This window comes from Nematolebias whitei, chromosome 12 (assembly GCF_014905685.2).
Source record: "Nematolebias whitei isolate Nwh7 chromosome 12, NemWhi1, whole genome shotgun sequence".
Taxonomy (NCBI): Eukaryota; Metazoa; Chordata; class Actinopteri; order Cyprinodontiformes; family Rivulidae; genus Nematolebias; species Nematolebias whitei.
This window is the reverse complement of record NC_056509.1, coordinates 36,129,464-36,149,063: the sequence shown is the minus strand read 5'-3', so window position 1 is coordinate 36,149,063 and position 19,600 is coordinate 36,129,464. Positions and strand designations below refer to the sequence as shown.

At 39.4% G+C, this 19,600-nt stretch overlaps 1 protein-coding gene across 1 annotated transcript; it reads left to right on the top strand.

The window, feature by feature from the left end:
• Positions 1-2,767: 2,767 nt before the first annotated feature.
• Positions 2,768-19,151, top strand: armc2 (armadillo repeat containing 2). The gene is made up of 17 exons (XM_037685505.1): positions 2,768-2,988; positions 3,100-3,172; positions 3,460-3,619; positions 3,896-4,022; positions 8,093-8,163; positions 8,823-8,930; positions 9,924-10,108; positions 10,244-10,346; positions 10,436-10,650; positions 11,219-11,364; positions 12,190-12,289; positions 13,248-13,563; positions 15,244-15,366; positions 15,461-15,574; positions 17,698-17,830; positions 18,708-18,862; positions 19,018-19,151. The coding sequence occupies exons 1-17, from the start codon at positions 2,768-2,770 to the stop codon at positions 19,149-19,151; spliced, it is 2,484 nt and encodes an 827-aa protein (XP_037541433.1).
• Positions 19,152-19,600: the final 449 nt, after the last annotated feature.

Genomic DNA, 19,600 nt, shown 5'->3' with positions numbered 1-19,600 from the left:
TTAAATGACATTTTTATAAATATACTTTAGCCATACTGGCATAGTAATAACCTAGAATCTGTAGATAGAGCCTCGATCACAATTTATTAAAGCGGTAGGTTTTGTTTTTGTTTTAGAGCCTTAAATTATTGAACTGTCTTTCTGATGAGAACAACATTTCCAGCTACTTTCAAAACACTTTCTAGTAAATCGTTTTACAGTTACTACTGTGTGTGTGCATAAAATCTTGCATCACATGCTCAAACACATTCAGTTATTTTTAGTATGTCAGCGTTCAACACTAGTCTTTAAGTCCTTTACACCTGCTTTTTAATTTACTTTAATATTCAAACATAATTATACATTTGTTTTATTGGTATTTACTGTTTTGATAGAGACCCTGTGATGGACTTGCAAACTGTCCAGGGTGTACCCTGCCTCTCGCACAGTGATGGCTGGACATGGGCACAAGTGACCCTCACGACCCAAAAAGGAAGAAGCGGGTAAAAATAATGAATGGATGGATGTTTTGATAGAGGAATATCCTTAACATGGAATCCAAAAAAGTTCAATCTGGTCCTCTGGACATTCAAAAAAAATTTTTGAATGTCCAGAGGACCAGATTGAACTTTTTTGGATTTTTCTACCTGGATTATTGAGCATGCATCAGGATACTTAACATGGAATGTTGCAAAGTGTCAAAATGACCGCAGAGCACAGCTGAAACAGGTATATATGAACACTTTTTACACTAAGAGTATTTCAACAAACCAGAAGTAGACATGGATATATCTAGACCACGTCGATGCATTGCAAAATACAAACACTAAGCATGTTTGCTTAGTGTTTGTATGCTGGTATTACTACCTTGAAATAATACCATTTGCTGGTATTTTTTTCAAAGTAGTAATACCAGCAACTGTTAACGCTGGTATTATTACCTTGAAATACTTATTCATACAAATTCATCCTGCTTGCACCGTTGAAATTCTATGTTGTCGTTTACTTTTTATCTTTAAGACCTTGCAAATATTATAACTACTTTTTCCCTTTTTTTTTACTTTCTTTTGGACCCTTATTCCATGCTTTCCTATTTCTTGTTTGTTTGTTCTTTGTTTTTTAGCAAGCCAAATCGGTTCTTCTCATCCTGAGCATTTCATTGTACTGTTAACCTTGCATATGACAAATAAACACAACTTGAACTTGAAGAATCTTGAAAATGCATTTAGCTCTTTTTTTTCCTCTGCATATTACATGTCGGTTTATTGACTTTATTCAGTTCAGAACTGAAGAAGCCTTTTGGAAGAGAGAGGTCTTCAAGAAATTGGATACATCTAAAGAAATTGGTCCAGATGACGTAACCTTTTTTAGTTTTTCTAGTTGCCTTCTAATGAACCACAGATTGAAACGTGCAAAAGTTTGTATTTCATTGCAACAGTTCGCATGTGATTTATTTTATTTTTTTACTACAGAGCCTACATATTTTGTTTGACATAAAAAAGGAGCAAAAACAATTTTTTACTGTCATGCTTCACATTTGAAAAAGTTTACCTTACATCAACTAGAAAAAGCTACATTAATTAAGCTAACGTATCAAAAACGTAACCCATCATCCCTGATTTGACCAACAAAACAAATATTTTATTATTTTGAATCACCTTACCTTATTTCTCACAATATGGCTTCATTTCACTTACCAGTGGTAAACATATTTGAAATATTACTTCTGCTATTTAAAAAAACAAACGCTTACTTTGAGTCGAGTGAAGCTAAAGTTGTAGTTCCCGCTGCAGCAGTTGAACACGTCACCCGGTCGGTCGCGCGACCAACCAGCTCACTGAAGCTCGTGCACCTGCTTCGGGGTAGCTTGCTTGTCTCCTGCTCGAAAAACTTTCCTGTTTTTAACAGGTTTCAGTCGTAATGGTTCTTCAAATCCGACCACAAAAGGCATGTTTTATTTCCTGAAGACGCCTGTCTTTGCTTTTTAAACTGAGAGAGGAGTGTTAACGGTAAGTTTATGTTAACCAGAGCTCGAGCAAACTTCAAACACCACTCTTTCCTAAAGCTAGGTTCCTAAAACATTTTCTTTTTCCTGTACCGGTTAAGTTAAAGTTGTGTAAGTACATATTTTCAGCTGCTGAGATGCTTATAAATAAGTTAAACTTGCTAAATGTGAAGTTTGTTCGTTTCCCCCCGAGTTTGTCGTCCTAGTTAGTATAGCAACATTGTTGTCACCATGGAAACGGAGCGTGAACGCGCAAAGGGTCCTCTCGTCAGTCCCTGTTTATTCCGAGGCACAAGCAATATTTGTGTTTTAGCGCGTTTAACTGCATTAAAATCGTATATATTTATGTACTTTTTCTTACTAATAATCAGTGTTAATTAGAATTTTCAAAGTATAGAATAAAAAAACAACATTTGTTGCTTTTAAAAAGTGCATACCAAACCATTTATTTTGGAGCAGTTTTAAGCAAATTTGAAAACTACATTTTTATTGATAAGGTTTATTGTGTATTAAGAAAGCTCAAAATGTTAAAAATTAGTTTGTCAATTAGCACTTTGAAAACTTTAATGTGACCTTCTACTGTTTGTATCTACTGTATTTTTTTTATTACTTAAACACAAATTAATATTTTTGAAACTTTTTTTTTACAACCTCTCAGAGAATGTCCAGTTTTCTGATAATTTCTTATATTTGTGATTTAATGAAGACAGGTAATCAAAAAAATTGTGGACTTTTTTTTTTGTTTGTTTGTTTTTTTGTTTTTTTTGGGTCATCCAGGCCTAAATGTCATCCATGGAGACAAAACATGAGATTTGCAGTCCTTTTGTGCAACGTCGACGCAACAGTTTGAGGAAAACCTGTGCAGAGATAGTTAATGAATCTCGACAGTCGCTGCGAGTTCAGTCCACCCAGCGACCATTTACTCCACAAGATGGACATAGACAACTGTTTGGTAGAAATTCTGTTCGAACAGATTCTGACAGCAGACCATCATCTACTTTTAGGTCAGTCATGAATTCCACTGTGCAATATATTTATATGAAAACTGATGTGGTTTAACTGTGTTTTGATATGTCTAAAATGTACAAAAGTAATAATTTATTGATACTTTGTAGTCTTCATGGTCAGAATTTTGATGCGTCAGACTCCAGGCCAGGCTCTGGGACTCGCCTCTCGCCTTTGAACCATGTATGTTCCTTCACAAATGCATAATAGATGATTTTGTCAGGAGAAAAGATTTTGAGCTGAAGATATTTGCCTTTTTCTATTTCTCCTACTGCATTATATTATATTCCATATAAATGATGTGTAAATAGTGATTAAGGCATGGAACTGTACTGAGAATCATAAAAATAAAAATTCCGAGTTTGGAATTGAAATAGGGATATTTCTACATGCAAAAAGGTAATTTCATGGCTAATTTCATCTAATTGCTCAGTCTGTTATAAACCAGTGATTTGTTTTTGCTGCTCCAGAAACCAAAACTTCCAGCCCCTTTTAAAGCTCAGGATTCATCCAAGGAATTTCCCAAATCCCCCTCTTGCCCAGTGGATACAAGGAGGGGACTGGCACACGCTCGGTCACGCCTCCTCAAGCCTCTCACCACGCTGCTACCATCAGAAGTATCAATAGAAGGTGAGGGCGAAATTATTAAATGGGTTGACCAACTTTGACTTGTTTATAATTTTTAGTTGGCACAAGTTACAAAAGTAAATTTATCTCTGCTACTTTTGGTCTTTGCCTCCTTTTTACTGGAAATGACTGTCCCACTGTGGTAAAAAGTATAGAGTCCACTTGAGTTATACACCTACAGAATGAGAAAATTGTACTTTGATCTGGGAAAAAGATGTAGAAATATTGCTGCAGCACACAGCTGTAACCAGTAAACTTCTTTTTTTGCATTTTCGTTAGTGAAAGAGAAATTAAATCCTGGTCCTGAACAAAAGCAGCAGTCAGCCGAACAGTTATGCCGTCCAGAACAATCAACAGTTCACAATGATCCTCCAATACCTGGCCCATGCAAATCATCTAAAGAAAGGTAAAACTTTCTGTTTACATTCTAATATACAGAGGCATCTCAAAAAATTAGAATATCTGTAAAAGTTCATTATTTTTGTCAGTCATTTCAGAAAGTGAAACTAAAATATTACATACATTATATTCAATACACATAGAGTGAAGTGTTTCAAGCCTTCATTTCTTATCATTTTGATGATTATATGAAAAACATAAATTCAGTGACTCAGAACATTAGAATATTGTGAAGAGGTTCAATATTGAAAACTCCTGGTGTCATACCTTAATCAGCTGACTAACTCCTAGACATGACCTACAAATGTGTCATTCCTCAAGTCAAGCCACTCCTGAGCCAGAGACAACATCAGAAGCGTCTTACCTGCTGAGGAGATGAAGAACTAGACTGTTGCTCAGTGGTCCAATGTTGTCTTTTCACATGAAAGTAAATTTGGAGTGTCCTTTGGAAATCAAAGGTCCCAGAGTCTGGAGGAAGAGTGGAGAGGCCCAGAATCCACGTTGCTTGAAGTCCAGAGAGAAGTTTCCACAGACAGTTTGATGCCATACCCTCTGCTGGTGTTGATCCACTGGGTTTTCTGAAGTCCAGTCAACGCAGCATCTACCAGGACATTTTAGAGCACTTCATATTTCCTTCTGCAGCCAAGCTTTATGGAGATGCTGATTTAATTTTTCAGCAGGACTTGGCTCTTTCCCACACTGACAAAAGTAAAGCTGAGTAATATTCAAAATTTCTGAAACACATCATTTTAGTTTTTCATTATTTGTAATAATCATCAACATTATAAGAAATTAAAGCTTGAAATGTTTCGCTCAATGTGTAATGAATCTATGTAATTTATGAGCTTCACTTTCTGAAATGATTAACAAGAAAAATTGAAAATTTTCACAATATTCAATTTTTTTAGATACGCCATTTGGTTTGCCTGTCCACCCTTTGTTGCTCCTAGTCTATGATCATAATCAAACCATAGTAATGAGTCTAGGATTTACTACAAGGCTGAAACTACATGAAGCTTTTGCCTCTCTTTAAAATCTTCCTAATCCCCACTGCTTTCTGTATATTCAGAAAATTCACTTTGTTTCTAAAGTCTTAGTTAAGACTACTTAGCAGTGAAAATATTACCAGGGAATGCTTTTAAACAGTTAATACCTGTGTAATTATTGTAAAACATTTCCATCTGGGAGGTGATCATGTTAAATAAAAGATCTATGCAAGACTATACAACTCAAGTCTGCTGCCAATGAGTTTATTTAAAATAAAACTAGATTATGTCACAAATTAAATTTATGTAATAAAAACTCCCAAATGTAGCCCTGAACTGTTAGCGTTCAGTAAATGTACACCCCCTACGCATTTTAGCTGAATAGTTCTGATGTAAATCCTAGAACCCATTATTGTTTTGTTTAAAACCCATTGATTCATTTATGATAGAAAGAGGCGTTAGACAAAATCTAATTTTAGATAAGTTTATTGTATTTAAAACGCTGTTTAGTGAGGTAATATGGAATGCTGATTTTTGTAACTTACTCAAGAATATCACCTATACAGCACAATAATTTTAGAACTATAATTTATATAACTGTACCCAAAATATCAGTCATATCTGGAGCTACCAACAATGATGGTTAAATGTATGAAGGTAGTTAGACCGACACTGGCGTTACAAACTAAAGGAACAAATTCAACTTGAGATGTTGAAGCCTTTTTTAAATCCCCACTTTACACTATACCTTGGTCATTCCAGCTTCTTGGCAAGCTTCATTCTCTGTGAATCTGCCTCAGTCTGTCATTACTAATGTGTGTCAGCTTTTACACTTTCACAGCACAGAAAGACTAAAAGCTTGGCTTTTTTTGCAGACCTCATCAGCTGCATGTCAGCTTGTGGGGCATAACTCTGAGCATGATGTCAGGGGGCTGTCGTTACAATCCATCCACCTATCGATTGAGTGGGGCAGCAGAGGGGGTCGCGCCATAAAACACTTTTACAGGAAAACTGGGCCATTGCCCGCAATGCATCCACCTCAAACCAACTTTGCATGCAATGTTGTTACTTGTTGCTTAAAAAAGACAGGTCCTATGTGATTAGTGTGGTCACTTTATAAGCAAATAGAACAGATTTAAATACTTTAGATGTACTGGTAGTGTCGGGTCATAGCTTTGAAGTACAGTTATTTATACAGCAATCACATTGAAAAATGAGCTCTGTGAAGAGACAGAGAGAAAGTTACTGAGTGTGGTCAGAAGCAAGCTAACTTCAAATTGAAATAGAAACAGCATGACAGATTTAATATGATGGATTGGATGAGATATAAAGATATGGGAGATTAGACATTCATTCGGCTTTTTTTCTTCAATAAGCCAGAGCTCTATAGCTCCAAATGGCTCTCTATTAGATTTGTGTGCCCATCTGGGCAAGACTGGCAGCATTACATATTGTGACTACGCTGCACTGGCCAGGCCTAAGACAGGGATGAGGTCATGTCTCAGAGAATGCAGAATCACACAAAGAAGCCTTATTACCAAGCTCTTAATCCTATCACACAAACCCAAAGCAGCCTGACATTCACCACAGCATGCCTTGGCCAGCAGTCCTCACTGCATGTCTCCCTTTTGCCAGACACTAAACCTGCAAGTGGAAATCTGGTTTAGAGGAAAAACGTATTGTATGACAATGCTTGTGTCTTTAATGTCAGAAATAACAGAGTGGTTTCCATTCTGATATAAAAATGTGATAAGTCAACAAGCTGCTTCGCAATTATTTCTTTGGGAGGGTCATGTTGTACTTAGAGAAATTCTGAGTGCTGAACTTTACTGAAGAAGCTGAAACTAAGTACAAACATCGAGTGAGTATGCTGAAGCAGATTGTTTTTGAAAGACTTGAAGAGATTTAATTTTAGTCTATGGGGAACATGTTGGCAGCACGGTGGCGCAACTGGTAGAGCTGCTGCCTCTCAGCGAGCAGGTCCCTGGTTCAAACCCCGGTCCAGGGGCCTTTCTGGGTGGAGTTTGCATGTTCTCTCCGTGCATGCGTGGGTTTTCTCCGGGTACTCCGGTTTCCTCCCACAGTCCAAAAACATGCATGTTAGGCTGATTGGTAACTCTAAATTGTCCCTAGGTGTGAGTGAGAGAGTGAATGGTTGTTTGTCTCTATGTGGCCCTGTGATGGACTTGCGACCCGTCCAGGGTGTACCCTGCCCCTCGCACAGTGATTGCTGGACATGGGCACCAGCGACCCCCGTGACCCAAAATGGAATAAACGGGTAAAGATAATGGATGGATGGATGGATGGATGGGGAACATGTTTTCCAAAAACGATAAATATTTTGAAAAGTATAACGCTATAAAACCAAATCTCCTAAATGAGCTTTGGTGTATGATTGGTTAAATTAACACAAAGCTAATGCTGAATCAGCATTCACACAATTAATTTTACCACTCACCACCAGACAAATGTTACAAAAGTTTCTGGAGTTTTGAAGCGTTGCTTCCCATCATGTTTAAGACCACAGTGCAATAAGGTGCATCAATGACGTCAGAGGGAAACCACAAGATACAGCAGAGCATCAGGCTTTAAGGAGCCTTTACCGTATCACAGTCTGTAAAAGTGTAGACAGCTCACAGTGACGAAGCATGAACAGCTTTAACCAGGCTCACCACAAAGCCAAGTCGTTAGTTCCTGTCTGTTGGGGACTGCAGCAGCACACACAACTACACAAGAGAACGCTTGCATGCAAATGTGCTCACACACTCACACGCGCACGCAAGCCAGAAGCAACACCTGCTCATTAGTTTTAGCCTCTGCTGCAACAGGGACACCTAGTGGCTGTTTAAAATGTTCAATGTCTTTCTGACTGAATATAAAATCACTTAATGTTCATGGACGTGTTATTAAACACAGCAAACAATTATTTAAATATGGCTTTATAATTCTTTAGGTTGCCTTTTAAACTAATATTTTAATGTTCAATTGATTCCAGTTCTCCCAGACTAAACAATGTGTAACATTATAAGACATTAGCCAAACCATCAGAGGTGTAACTTCTTTGCTTTTTTTGTGTGTTTCTGTGTTACAGCAGGAAAACTGTACAGCCTGGTGTTGACTCAGGAGTTATACTTTCTGCTAGCAGAGCAAAACAGCAAACAGGTTTGTCCAGACCTATTCAATCCTCCTCACTGTGCAGTTTGTAAGCTATAAATTCATATCACTACATAGCATGCAGATGTAAAAATATAATTACAGCTTTACCCTTTAAAACATACTTTTTACACTTTTTGTTGCATATAATTACCGGTAAGTTGATTTTCTCAGATCTACTGTCTAAAAATAATGCCAGAGTCATTCAACCAGAAGTGTTGTTTCACTAGGAACACTTTTGCTCTGTAACTGAGCAAACCTTGCTAAGTGTCAAACTTTGATTGGGGTGCTGTTGCTAAGGGCCTGATTTCCACCACGACAGACAGCCAACCAATAGCAGCGAGAGCTGTCGGCTCATGCAGCCGCAGTTTCCTGTATCTCACCAAGCAAGAAGGTTATGCAAATATTCAGAACAAAACAACATATATGTACACGGTATGTGAGAGATCGTAGATATTTGCAAACACGCATGCGCACGTGCAGACTATTTCACATCACCACTGAAAGAAACAAGAGGAAGTTTAGCTCTAGATGGTGACCTTTTACTGTGGCATCAAACTTCCTGCTGTTTTATTTTAAGATGGTGAACTTGTGAACCAAGTTTGCTGTCTCTGTATTTGCAAGAGGTTAATGGCAAACTGTAATTTTTTTCCCCCCGTGCAATTCAGAGCTCAGGCATGAAGACAATGCCACAAGCGCAAAGGAGGAGGCAGAGTCACTGGTGTGGAATAATGTGATAGTCCCTTTTCTTGAAGAGCTGGAGAGTGTGGCTGCAGGTAGCCTCTTGTGTGCAATACAGAAAAGAAACCCACAAAATAAATTGCTAACATGCATTATATCTAGGAGAACACATTTATTTCATCACAATATTACATTCCTTTTAGGCTTTTGAATGTTATAAAATGCTATCTAAAATGTCTTTTAGCGGAGGAGTTTCTGGTCTTTTCACTAGAGCTTACCTTCTCTTATCAGTTTGTCTTCCCATGTTTCCTTTATTATATTTCATTTTCAACAAGCAGGCTGAGAAACTGATTTCTCAGTGTTGGCAGATAGTCTTGCACAAAGCCTCAGAAAATGAAAAAAAAAAGTGCCGTCATTTCAGAGAAAGACAAACAAAACAGTGTTACGTTTGGCATCTGTACAGAATATGTCTCAGCCCGAAACTTGCAGTCTGGCAGCCATGAAATTAAATCTGTGGCTTTAAATATTTTAACACTCTACAAATTTAATGGAAATTTCATTTGAAAGATAAATATTAAATATTTATTGTACTAAGGGCCTTCTGGCTCATGCATAAAACACATTGGAGATTCAGTGAGAAATTGCAGTGAAGTGTAGAGTGTAAGACTGTGTTCAATCTTTCGTAGAAATGGCCTATTATTTATGCAGGGAAAACATTTATTTTACCTCAAAAACAAAGAAAACGCTCCACCCTTTCTCTTCCTCTGCGTCAGCTGCCTTATTGTTCTTCTGTATTTGACCATTGATACTGAAAGCTCTTTGTCAAAGAAGGAATTTTCTGCTGACCAGTATGTTACGACTGTTAGGGGTCTTACTTCATGTTGTCGTACATACAGATTTATTGTAGAGATACACAGCACTACATACTTTAAACTCCTCTGCCTTTACAGTATGTGGATACACACCCACACAAAAGTGGTTGTTTTCATTTTTATGATGTTTTCTTAATCTGAGTTCTAGTCATGTTTTTTTTTTTTCTAAACTTGTCATGGTTTCTTTGCAAAATGCGGTGTTACCTGCTGTGCCAGGCAGCTCTGATGGCTCCGTGGACCGCCTGTGTGATTTGTGTGATGGTCTGCATGGCACGTTGGCAGACGCCGACATGCTCGGTCGACGCTGTAAGAGGAGGTCGAAAATGCTGCGAACACTGTTCCGCCTCATTGACCTGAACTCCTCCAAGCTCAACCTGCACATCGCTAAGCTCTGCCTTGCTGTGAGTCATCTGTGAGTTTGCAGGTGTGTGTGTGTGAGTGTGTGTGTGAGACAGGGTAGGTGGGTGTGTGTGTTTCAACATGTCTACCACAAGCCTCTCTATCACAACAAAAAAATGTATTTCCTTTCTCTCCAGCTGTCCGTGAGTGGAAACAACCTGCTCAACATCTGTAAGCTCATTTTTCAGATCAGCCAGAGCGAATCCAACGACATCCTCTTCCAGGAAAACGCCATCATTGGTCAGGACATCCCATGTGTCATGATTATTCTAGAGCCCAACTAGTGGGCATTATTTTGATTTAGTCTCTCATTTCATCTTGTTTTTCAGACTCGCTGCTGGATGTGCTTTACAGTGAAGATGTGAACGTGTCGGGAGAAGCCCTGCTGTATTGTGTTGGTGCTTTGAAGTTTCTCTCTGGAAACACGGCAATCCTGAGACTCTTGCTGGATAAGAACTGTATGGATGTTGCTCAGAAACTCCTCCAGGTGCTTTGCGCAGTAGATGACACCTGCTTGAAGACAGCAGGGCACATCCTCGTGCAGGTTCGTCATAAGTTCAGTATCACAGAGTTACAGCCTTGTTTTTAGAGATGTTTTTAGGTTTTATATTTTTTCAAAAGTTTGGCTGAGTGAAAACCAAAAAGCCAAAACATGTCAATAAAAAGGACCAAATGTACTTTTGATATATTTTTTGGCTGATGCAGATTTTTCCAGCTATTAAGTAAAAATGTTTTTGTTTACGTCTGGTGTTGCTGCTCCATGAGCATAATGTTCTCTGCCGGCCAGCAGGCCACTTCAGTCCAGAACACACTCTGCTTCACTCTGCTCGACATAATTGCTGCAAACCACAAAAGCTGGCCCAAACAAACATCTTGAACCAGTCCTTCATTTGGTCATTACGCTTTTAGAAGAGGGAAATAAGCACCAGGACTTTCCACTGCACTTCAGTGCTGCCATGTGTTGGAAAATACAGTTTCCTTCTTTTGATGGAATGACTTATTTAAATACTGAACAGTTTCCCATTGCTCCTCTGCACAGACAGCAGACAGCCTTAAATAAATGAGCAGGGTTTTGTGCGTCTCCTTACAAAATCCATCTTTAACCCCTGCAGCTGACAGCCACCTTGAGGAACCTTGCTGATCACCCCGATTCCCGCGCACTCTTTGTTTCCTTCTCCATACTTCCAGTGCTCTGCCAGGTGTTGCATCATCACTGTGAAGACAAAGACATCTGCACAAACATTTCCAGAATTTTCAGGTACCACATGTTCATTTTTATAGTTTCACAGTCCAATTTAAACAGGCCATCGCTTGGTTTTCATCTACTCACTTTACATTTCTTCCTCTAAGAGTCACTGTGAAATGTCTCATTGTCTTTGATCCTCTGTTATGAAACTGTTTTTATACCTGAATCTTCAAAAAACATGGGGGTTGTTACAGTTATAATTCAAGGTGGTTCTACATCTGTTTTTCTATCTAGACCACAGCAAAAGCAGTCTCTGTGTCGCAGACTATTTCAGTTCTGCCTCGCCTACACTCATTAATGTTTCAGCTCCACAGTCTGAATGTACAAAGATACTAAAACAAAGAAAAAAATGGAGGGCTGTGTACTGACTAAAAACAATCCTCTTCTAGGCCTATAGGGTGCTTTTCAGTTATGAAATCATTGCTTTAGGAAGAGATGCACTGAAATATTTAAAAACATTTACTTATGTTGCAAAAAAGCAAGTTTACACTTGATACCTGATATATTTACCAGCTGTGTTGTTTTAAAGAGCCACAAGAGGCAAACATTTGCTCACAAACCTCTAATGCTCCCACCAGTAACAAATGATGCAGCACCACCAGTTTTATTATCAGTGTACTGTCATAAACATTAAGTTAAATGATTAAAAAGCATATTTACCAGGTTTAAGTAATTATCAATCTAAAACTTTATTCTAATATTGTGCCAAATACTGTATACGATAAACATTACAGATTTCGGCCTGTTTTCTTTTTGTGTCCACAGTTTTTAATAAGTAGTGACCAGAGCAGTGGGTTGAACAATCTGTGGTGTTTGTTGTCTTCTTTTTTCTTTCAGCAAACTCTCCTCTTACTCTCAGTGCTGTCTCGCTTTGGCTCAAATCCCCAACTGCTATCCACTGTTTTTAGAATTGCTAAGCAAACACCACCGAAAACAGGTGAGTCCACAACCTTACTGTGTTCTCTTCTCTATGGACATTAAAAAGGGAAAGTGGTACTTTCCCAGCATGTGGTGTTTGACTTTAATTTTCTGTTATTACATTGGCAAATAATTATCTAAGGAAGAGAAGAGTAAAAGGAGGGAGTGGGGGAGGGGAAAATGAGAAAAACAAGAAGAGACACTGAGGATGAGGAAATACGAGCAAAAAGAGGAGAAAAGTTGGACAAAAGAACGAAGAAAGTGTCTAGATTAAGTGGGTATGATGTGTTTAATCACATATGGAGCAAACAAGTGACTAATAGCTCCTCAAAAAATGTATTACTGTTTCTGAGTTAAATGAGTGTCCAACACAATAGGGTTGTTTGGCATTTTGATGAGCCAAGTTATTTTACTGTCATACAACTGAATCTGTTGGCTAATCTACAGATAATTGGTCTGTAATGGTTGAGGTGAGCAACGTATAATCACATTAGTCAACTGTTTTTAGTTCCAGACTCCAGAGTCCAAAACTAAGATTTCCTCATTAAAATCAACAAATATACTGTAGCTTAATGTTTTTGGTTTGGGGCTTTAAATGGCAAAACACCAGATCGCCTTGGGCCCTGGAAGGTTTTAATCAGCTCACTACTCTCTGGTAGCTTTCAGACAGTGTAAAGACTAAGAAATCTGTAGCAGGGTAAGAAATACTTAACCATGCAATGATGTGTGTTTTCAGTCCAGGACGTAGTGCAGAAATGCCCCTTTTTTTTAACCACCAAGTTTAACTGCTTTATATAAAATAAAATAAAAACTTACAAGGTTTGAATTTTATAAAATAACATTGTCTAATTCAGCTGGATATTTTACTGAAAACGACTTTGATTAATTAGTCTCATTTATTCATTGTTATTTTGAAAAGAGTAGATGTGATTACATTCACAGGTTATTAAAAACTTGTGTCCACGGTTCTTTTGCAGGACCTTGTTGTGCGTCTTCTCTTCACCCTTGGCAACCTCACAGCCAGAAGTGATGCTGCTCGGCTGCAGCTCTTCCAGTGCAGTGGCTGCATGGCTACACTCCTGCAGCTTTACAGCAGCTACCAGAGGAGAGACGAGTCACCGCTCACACCCTCTTCCCCCAGAAAGCCTGCTACTCCTCCCATCAGTGCGCGAGAGGCCGATGACGTGCTCGTGAAGCTGGTCAGGGTGCTGGCCAACGTGTGCATCCACCCGACTGTGGGTCCCTCACTGGTTGCCAATCCAACCTGTGTCCAGCTTCTGATGGAGACACTGGGTAAGCAGAGCAGCAGAACTTGTTTTTTTAAGGTAGACTAACAAAAACATTTGGGCGATTACAGTCAGAAGTAGGTTTAGAGTGGTGGCATTTCTTGTTTTTTCTATTTGTCTTTTTGTATCCTTTGTTTTTTTTTTACTGCATATGTGTGAAACAAATAAACCGATGAATGAAAATTCGGGGTTCTGATAAGTTTTAAAATAGCTGCTAAGAAGCAGGTTTTACGTAGATGCCAGGCACCCAACCACTTCCCTCATGCTGGGAAACCCAATCCTTATTTGTGTGTTCAAGACATCAGTTGCTCTCCTGTCAGTGCAATCTTCTCAACACATCCTCTTCTGGTTTACCTGTTTTTGTACATCTGACAGAGCGATGCACTTTGCTGCAGGAGCAGGTTGTACTGTCACGTCGCACTGACGACTTGGTTTATATGCACGATTCTCTCCCGTGTGGTTAGTTGGTTTTAGGACGGGTTGAACTGATACGTAGGTGGGTGTGAAACTCTTCTATGCTGCTTGCCTCCTACACTTAAGTCAGTGGCAGTTGGAAGAAAGAAATAAACAAAATAGAAGTAAATAAGCTAAAACAGACAAACTCAGTAGTAGAGTTGCATGGCAGCGCAGTTCCTCTCAGCAAGGAGGATGCAGGACCGCCCCGGGCCTGGGGCCTTCCTGTGGGGAGTTTGCATGTTTTCTGCAGGTCTTCAGGTTGCCTTCTGCAGATGAAAAGCATGCATGTTAGGCTAACTGGTAACTCTAAATTGTCCCTAGTTGTGGGTGAGAGTGTGAGTGGTTGTTTGTCTCCATTATGTCTCTATGATGGACTTGAGACCTGTCCAAGGATGTACTCTTGCACAGTGGCTGCTGGAGATAGGCACCTGCTCTACGTGACCTGAAAAAACAAAACAAGCAAGAAAATGGATGGATAGATGGATAGACTGGATAAACGAGTAATACCTTTAGAGCAATGTGTCACTGAGAGCAGAAACATAAAATTAATTACTGAAAGTGAATACAGAGTTGATGCAACCACCAGAGACAGAAATCACAACTTTCAGTAAGAGATGAAAGAGCCAGCTCGGCTGATTGATGTCCTGTTTTGATTAAGATCACGCTACGCTGAGCTGCTTTCTATTACACTGTATAAAGGAGGATGGGGTGCAAAACAAAGCAGTATTTCCAGTCAGAACCAGAAACAAAATCTTTGTGACACAGGCACCAGTTGACAGCTCGACCACAATATCAGCGATTTATGACCAAGAACACAACATTTGCAGCTATATCAGGAACAGACTTCATTTCAGTGCTCGCAGCCTCATTTCTTATTTGACTGGACCATTTTGATCTTTGACCTATAAAATTAACTATATCAGACCTAAATTAATGCAGAAGACAATCATATTTGTCAAATCAATGCACTTTCACTGGATCTTTTCAACTAAAAGCAAGTGATTCTTTCTTCTGGTTTCATTTTTTTGTCTTTAATGCCGCAGTTTATTTGAAAATATGCACTTTTTAAAAACTGAATCACTCTTAAGAGTAGCTGTGTGTCACATGACTGAAAGCTGAGAATGTGTTTGAACTTGTTGATCAGTCTGTTTTATGCAAAATCATGGTGTCACTTGAGTTATTTCTCGTTTTCTTTTTGTTTATTTGTTTGTTTGATTGTGTCTGCGTGCAGAGCTGAGGTCGATGCAGGAGAGCGAGGAGCTGATGGTGAACGTGGCCGCCACCTTCAACAACCTCTCGTTCTACCAAGAAGAGAGCTCCACGATCAGCCACAACCGGCTCGCCATCACAAAGTGTGAGACAAAAAAAATGAAACGAAAGAAGAAAAGAGAAAACTAGGATCAAATGTTCTACATTTTTCTTTCATCGCATTTTTCCCTGTTTTGCAGTGATGTTGAAGTTGATGCTTTCCTCGAGTATGGAGGCCGTGCTGGAGGCCACTCGTGTCTATGGAAACCTGTCACAGCACAGGGACGTGCGAGACTTTGTTATGCAAAATAAAGGTATATGCCAATAATACAAACTAACGCCTGAAGGGACTGAGTGTTGTTCTCTTTTAGTCCTAAATTATTTTTCCAAAGCCATTTACTTACTGTGTAAACTTTATGAAGTGGTTTGCAAATCATTAAACCCATTATTAATTGAAAGTACTACAAAAACAACAGTTAGCTCTTACTTCAGAGGGGTGCTGCTGTGAAGGACTTTCACAGAGTTATGTGTTGACCATAACATAAACCATCATGGATGCTGCTTTTCATCTGCGTGCCGATAACAAGCTGACAGGTTCCTTTCCTCCTCAGCTCACTGGAGCGTCCATGATTTCCAAATAAAACCTGATATGAATTTGACAAACTACAGAACAGTTCTTGCCTCTGTTCCTTCTGACAAAATGTCAGATCCAGAGAAAGCTCTGGGAGTCCTGTTTATTGCAGGTTTGTTTTCTCCTGCAGTTAGTCCAGAACGCTGCTGCGTGTCTTGTAACAGGAACCAGAAGGCGTGACCACATCACTCCTGTTTTACACTGGCTACCTGTTCCTTTCTGTATTGATTTTAAGATTATTTTACTGACTTTTAAAGTTTTAAATGGCTTGGCACCCAGTTACTTAATGGATCTCCTGCATTTTTACAACACAAACAGAACACTGAGATCCTCCAGTCAGATGCTTTTAGCGCAGCCATGGGCAAAATTAAAATGCAGGGGGGCTCGGGCTTTTGCTGTGGCAGCCCCCAGACTCTGGAACAATCTGCCCATTGATATTTGTTCTTCAGAGTCTGTGCAGTCCTTTAAATCCCACCGAAAAACTCACTTTTTGCTCTGGCTTTTAACTTTGGTTTGATTTTCCATCAGAACCGTTTCGGTGGGTTATTTTCTTGTTTTAGGCAGCACGGTGGCGCAACTGGTAGAGCTGCTGCCTCTCAGCGAGCAGGTCCTTGGTTCAAACACCGGTCCAGGGGCCTTCTGGGTGGAGTTTGCATGTTCTCTCCGTGCATGCGTGGGTTTTCTCCGGGTACTCCGGTTTCCTCCCACAGACCAAAAACATGCATGTTAGGCTGATTGATAACTCTAAATTGTCCCTAGGTGTGAGTGTGAGAGTGAATGGTTGTTTGTCTCGTTTGTCTCTATGTGTCCCTGTGATGGACTTGCGACCCGTCCAGGGTGTACCCCGCCCCTCGCACAGTGATTGCTGGACATGGGCACCAGCGACCCCCGTGACCCAAAATGGAAGAAGCGGGTAAAGATAATGGATGGATGGATTTTCTTGTTTTAGTTCTATACTTGTAATTTTAATGTTTCGTCTTTCATTTATTTTATTGCTGATTTCCTGTTTGTGAAGCACTTTGGTCAACATTGTTGTTTTTAAATGTGCTATATTAATAAAATTGACATTTTAGTTTGAACTTTTGTTGCAGTGTGTGCTTCTAAGGCTTGCTGCTTTCCTGGTCACCTGTATTTGACTTTAATTAATGCTGACAGTGAACATGTAGGACAGACATTAAATCAAAAGGAGCCTCAATTAGCTGCTTTCTGTGAATTTTACTTTATAATTTTTGCATCAGGTCGTGCTTCTTTTGCACTTTGGACACACTTCCACCGTGTCATATCCTTCATATTTCACACCATGAGAGTGCATCTCCAGGAAAAGCATCTTGCTTTAAATTAAGTTTAAATAGCAACTGTGTGTGTGTGGGGGGGTGGGGTGGGGGGGGTGGGGGTCCACAAATTCACTTGAACTGCTCAGGTTTTGTGTATGAAAAGGTGAGGATTTGTTTTCTGCTTACATTTAGCCTTTGTGCTATTTGACCTAAATCATGTGAAAACACCTGTTTTTGTTTTTATTGTCCAAACTTTTATAAGAACCAGAAGCACGTTAATCGACGTTTTACACTGAAACGAGAAACAGACTCGTAAAGCAAAGAGCTTTGCAAAAAGCAGTGTTTAAGCAGCGACTTTTGAACACACTCCTGTTTACTACTGTGTGATGTTGAAGCCGGGTTTATCTGCAAGGCCAGCTCCACAGAGCATAAACATGCCTGCTGACTCTGCTGATAGCTGCTCTCTTATCTTCACCCTCCTTTGTCCTCATCCTCTCCCTCGCTCCATCATCTTTCTCTCTCTCTTCCTCAGTGCACAAGTTTGCGGTGACCCTGCTTGACTCAAAGAGAGCGGAGATGTGTTTTTCAGCCTGCGGGGTCCTGACCAACCTGGCTCTAGATCCTCCTAAAAGGGTCAGTCTCGCACTGGAAGGGACCTCGGCCAAGTAAGAACAAAAGCACTTAGAGATTATAAGCTCCGTCTCCTGTCATTTTTTTATTTTTAATTATTTTTTATGATGCATCTGAAAAGTCTAAATTTCCAGGAAACGTTGTCAAATGTAACAAGATAGGAGCATAAAACTAAGCATCACAACATGACAATAATTGAAAAAGCATGTCATCATAACGATGCTCCTAACTGGCAGCTTGTAACAATAAAGAACCAGTTCATTACTGACACATTTTTACTGTGCAGAACCGTCATTCCTCTTGTTTTCTGCCAGTAAGTGGTAACTAAGCCCAGCTGATTGCTGAAAGGCACCGAGTAGAAAGATTAACGACAAAATAGAGGAAGGAGGATGTTCTTGTTGTTCAAAAGACAATTTTGCGCTTGGCGAAATGTGATTTATTCCAGACTGAGATAGGAATATTATCAGCTTCATGTGCGTATGATAAACCAGCTGAACAACACAAACCTGATAGCTTCACACAGTCTGAAAGTTTATAGAATACATAAAAATATGATGCAAATGGGATTTAGGTTAAGACATCTTCTTTGTTGAAGATTATTTTTATACATCTGCTCTTCATTGATAAGAAAGCAGCTCTGGATGGAAAAGAAGCTACACTGTTTGCATTTGTCCAGATTGTTTAAAATAATTGTAAATATTTTACTAACTAGATCTTGAGTTAAGGGAAAAAAGAGGTTTTAGTTCAATTTTTCCAACGGTTGGAACTTTATAGCTTTTCTTTCCACTTCATGCACCCACTGCCCTTTTCCAAATGAAGGTCCACTGAAGCGCAGCTAATGTTCCCAAACCTGATGGTCATGTGAATCCTCTTTCATCTGGTCACATGCGTTGTGTTCGTGTGTGTGAGCAGACTGGTGGACTGTCTCAGAGACTTGGGAGCAGCTGACTGGCAGCTGGCAGGCCAGGCTTGTCAGGCGATGTGGAATCTGACGGGTGGTGGCTCAGAGGAGCTGTTGGACACGGAGGACCGACAAACACTGCTCAAGATCCTAACGGAGTTCTTAGGTTTGTGTTCTTATCCTGGCATAAAGGAGACACAGGCTGTCCCAGCAGGAAAAACACATTTGATTCTTATTTTTTAAGAACGTAACTGTGCCTAAAAACACCATTTATTAAAATGCATGACTTTAAACTCTTTTTTTTGTTTCCAAATACTGTAGATGAAGAGGAGGTTCTGAAGTGGGTGCAAAATGAAGACATGAGGGACTTTCACAGGGCATGCTGGGAGTTGGAGTTTCAACCTGTTGCTCAAAAACTACTGAAGGCACTCCAGTCTCAGGACCTGACAGCTTGACACACTCAAAGTTGAGTTTTTTGTTGTTGTAAAAACAATACAAGCAAGCGTTGCAATTTGAGGCTGAGCTGGTTTACATTTTCTGTTTTTATGGAGGAAAATCCTTCACCTCGACTCTGAACCTGGTAAAAGTGACTTCAAAATAATAAGCTGCACAAAAAAAACTCCCACAGGAATTCCTCCTCCCACTTCAAACACCATCTTATGAATACAGACTAAATAGATTTACTGCAGTTTAAAACGTGCAGATGGTGATCAGAAATCAAATTAAATTTCTATAACAGCCACTCATACTTGTAATTATAGAGTATAAAAAAAGAGATGACGTGGTCATAAATGATAAAAAAAAGTATGTTGATGTAATACCACATTTGTAACATCTGTTCACAAATTTTAATTCAATTCAATTTTTTTATACAGCACCAAGTCACAACAGGAGTCATCTCAGG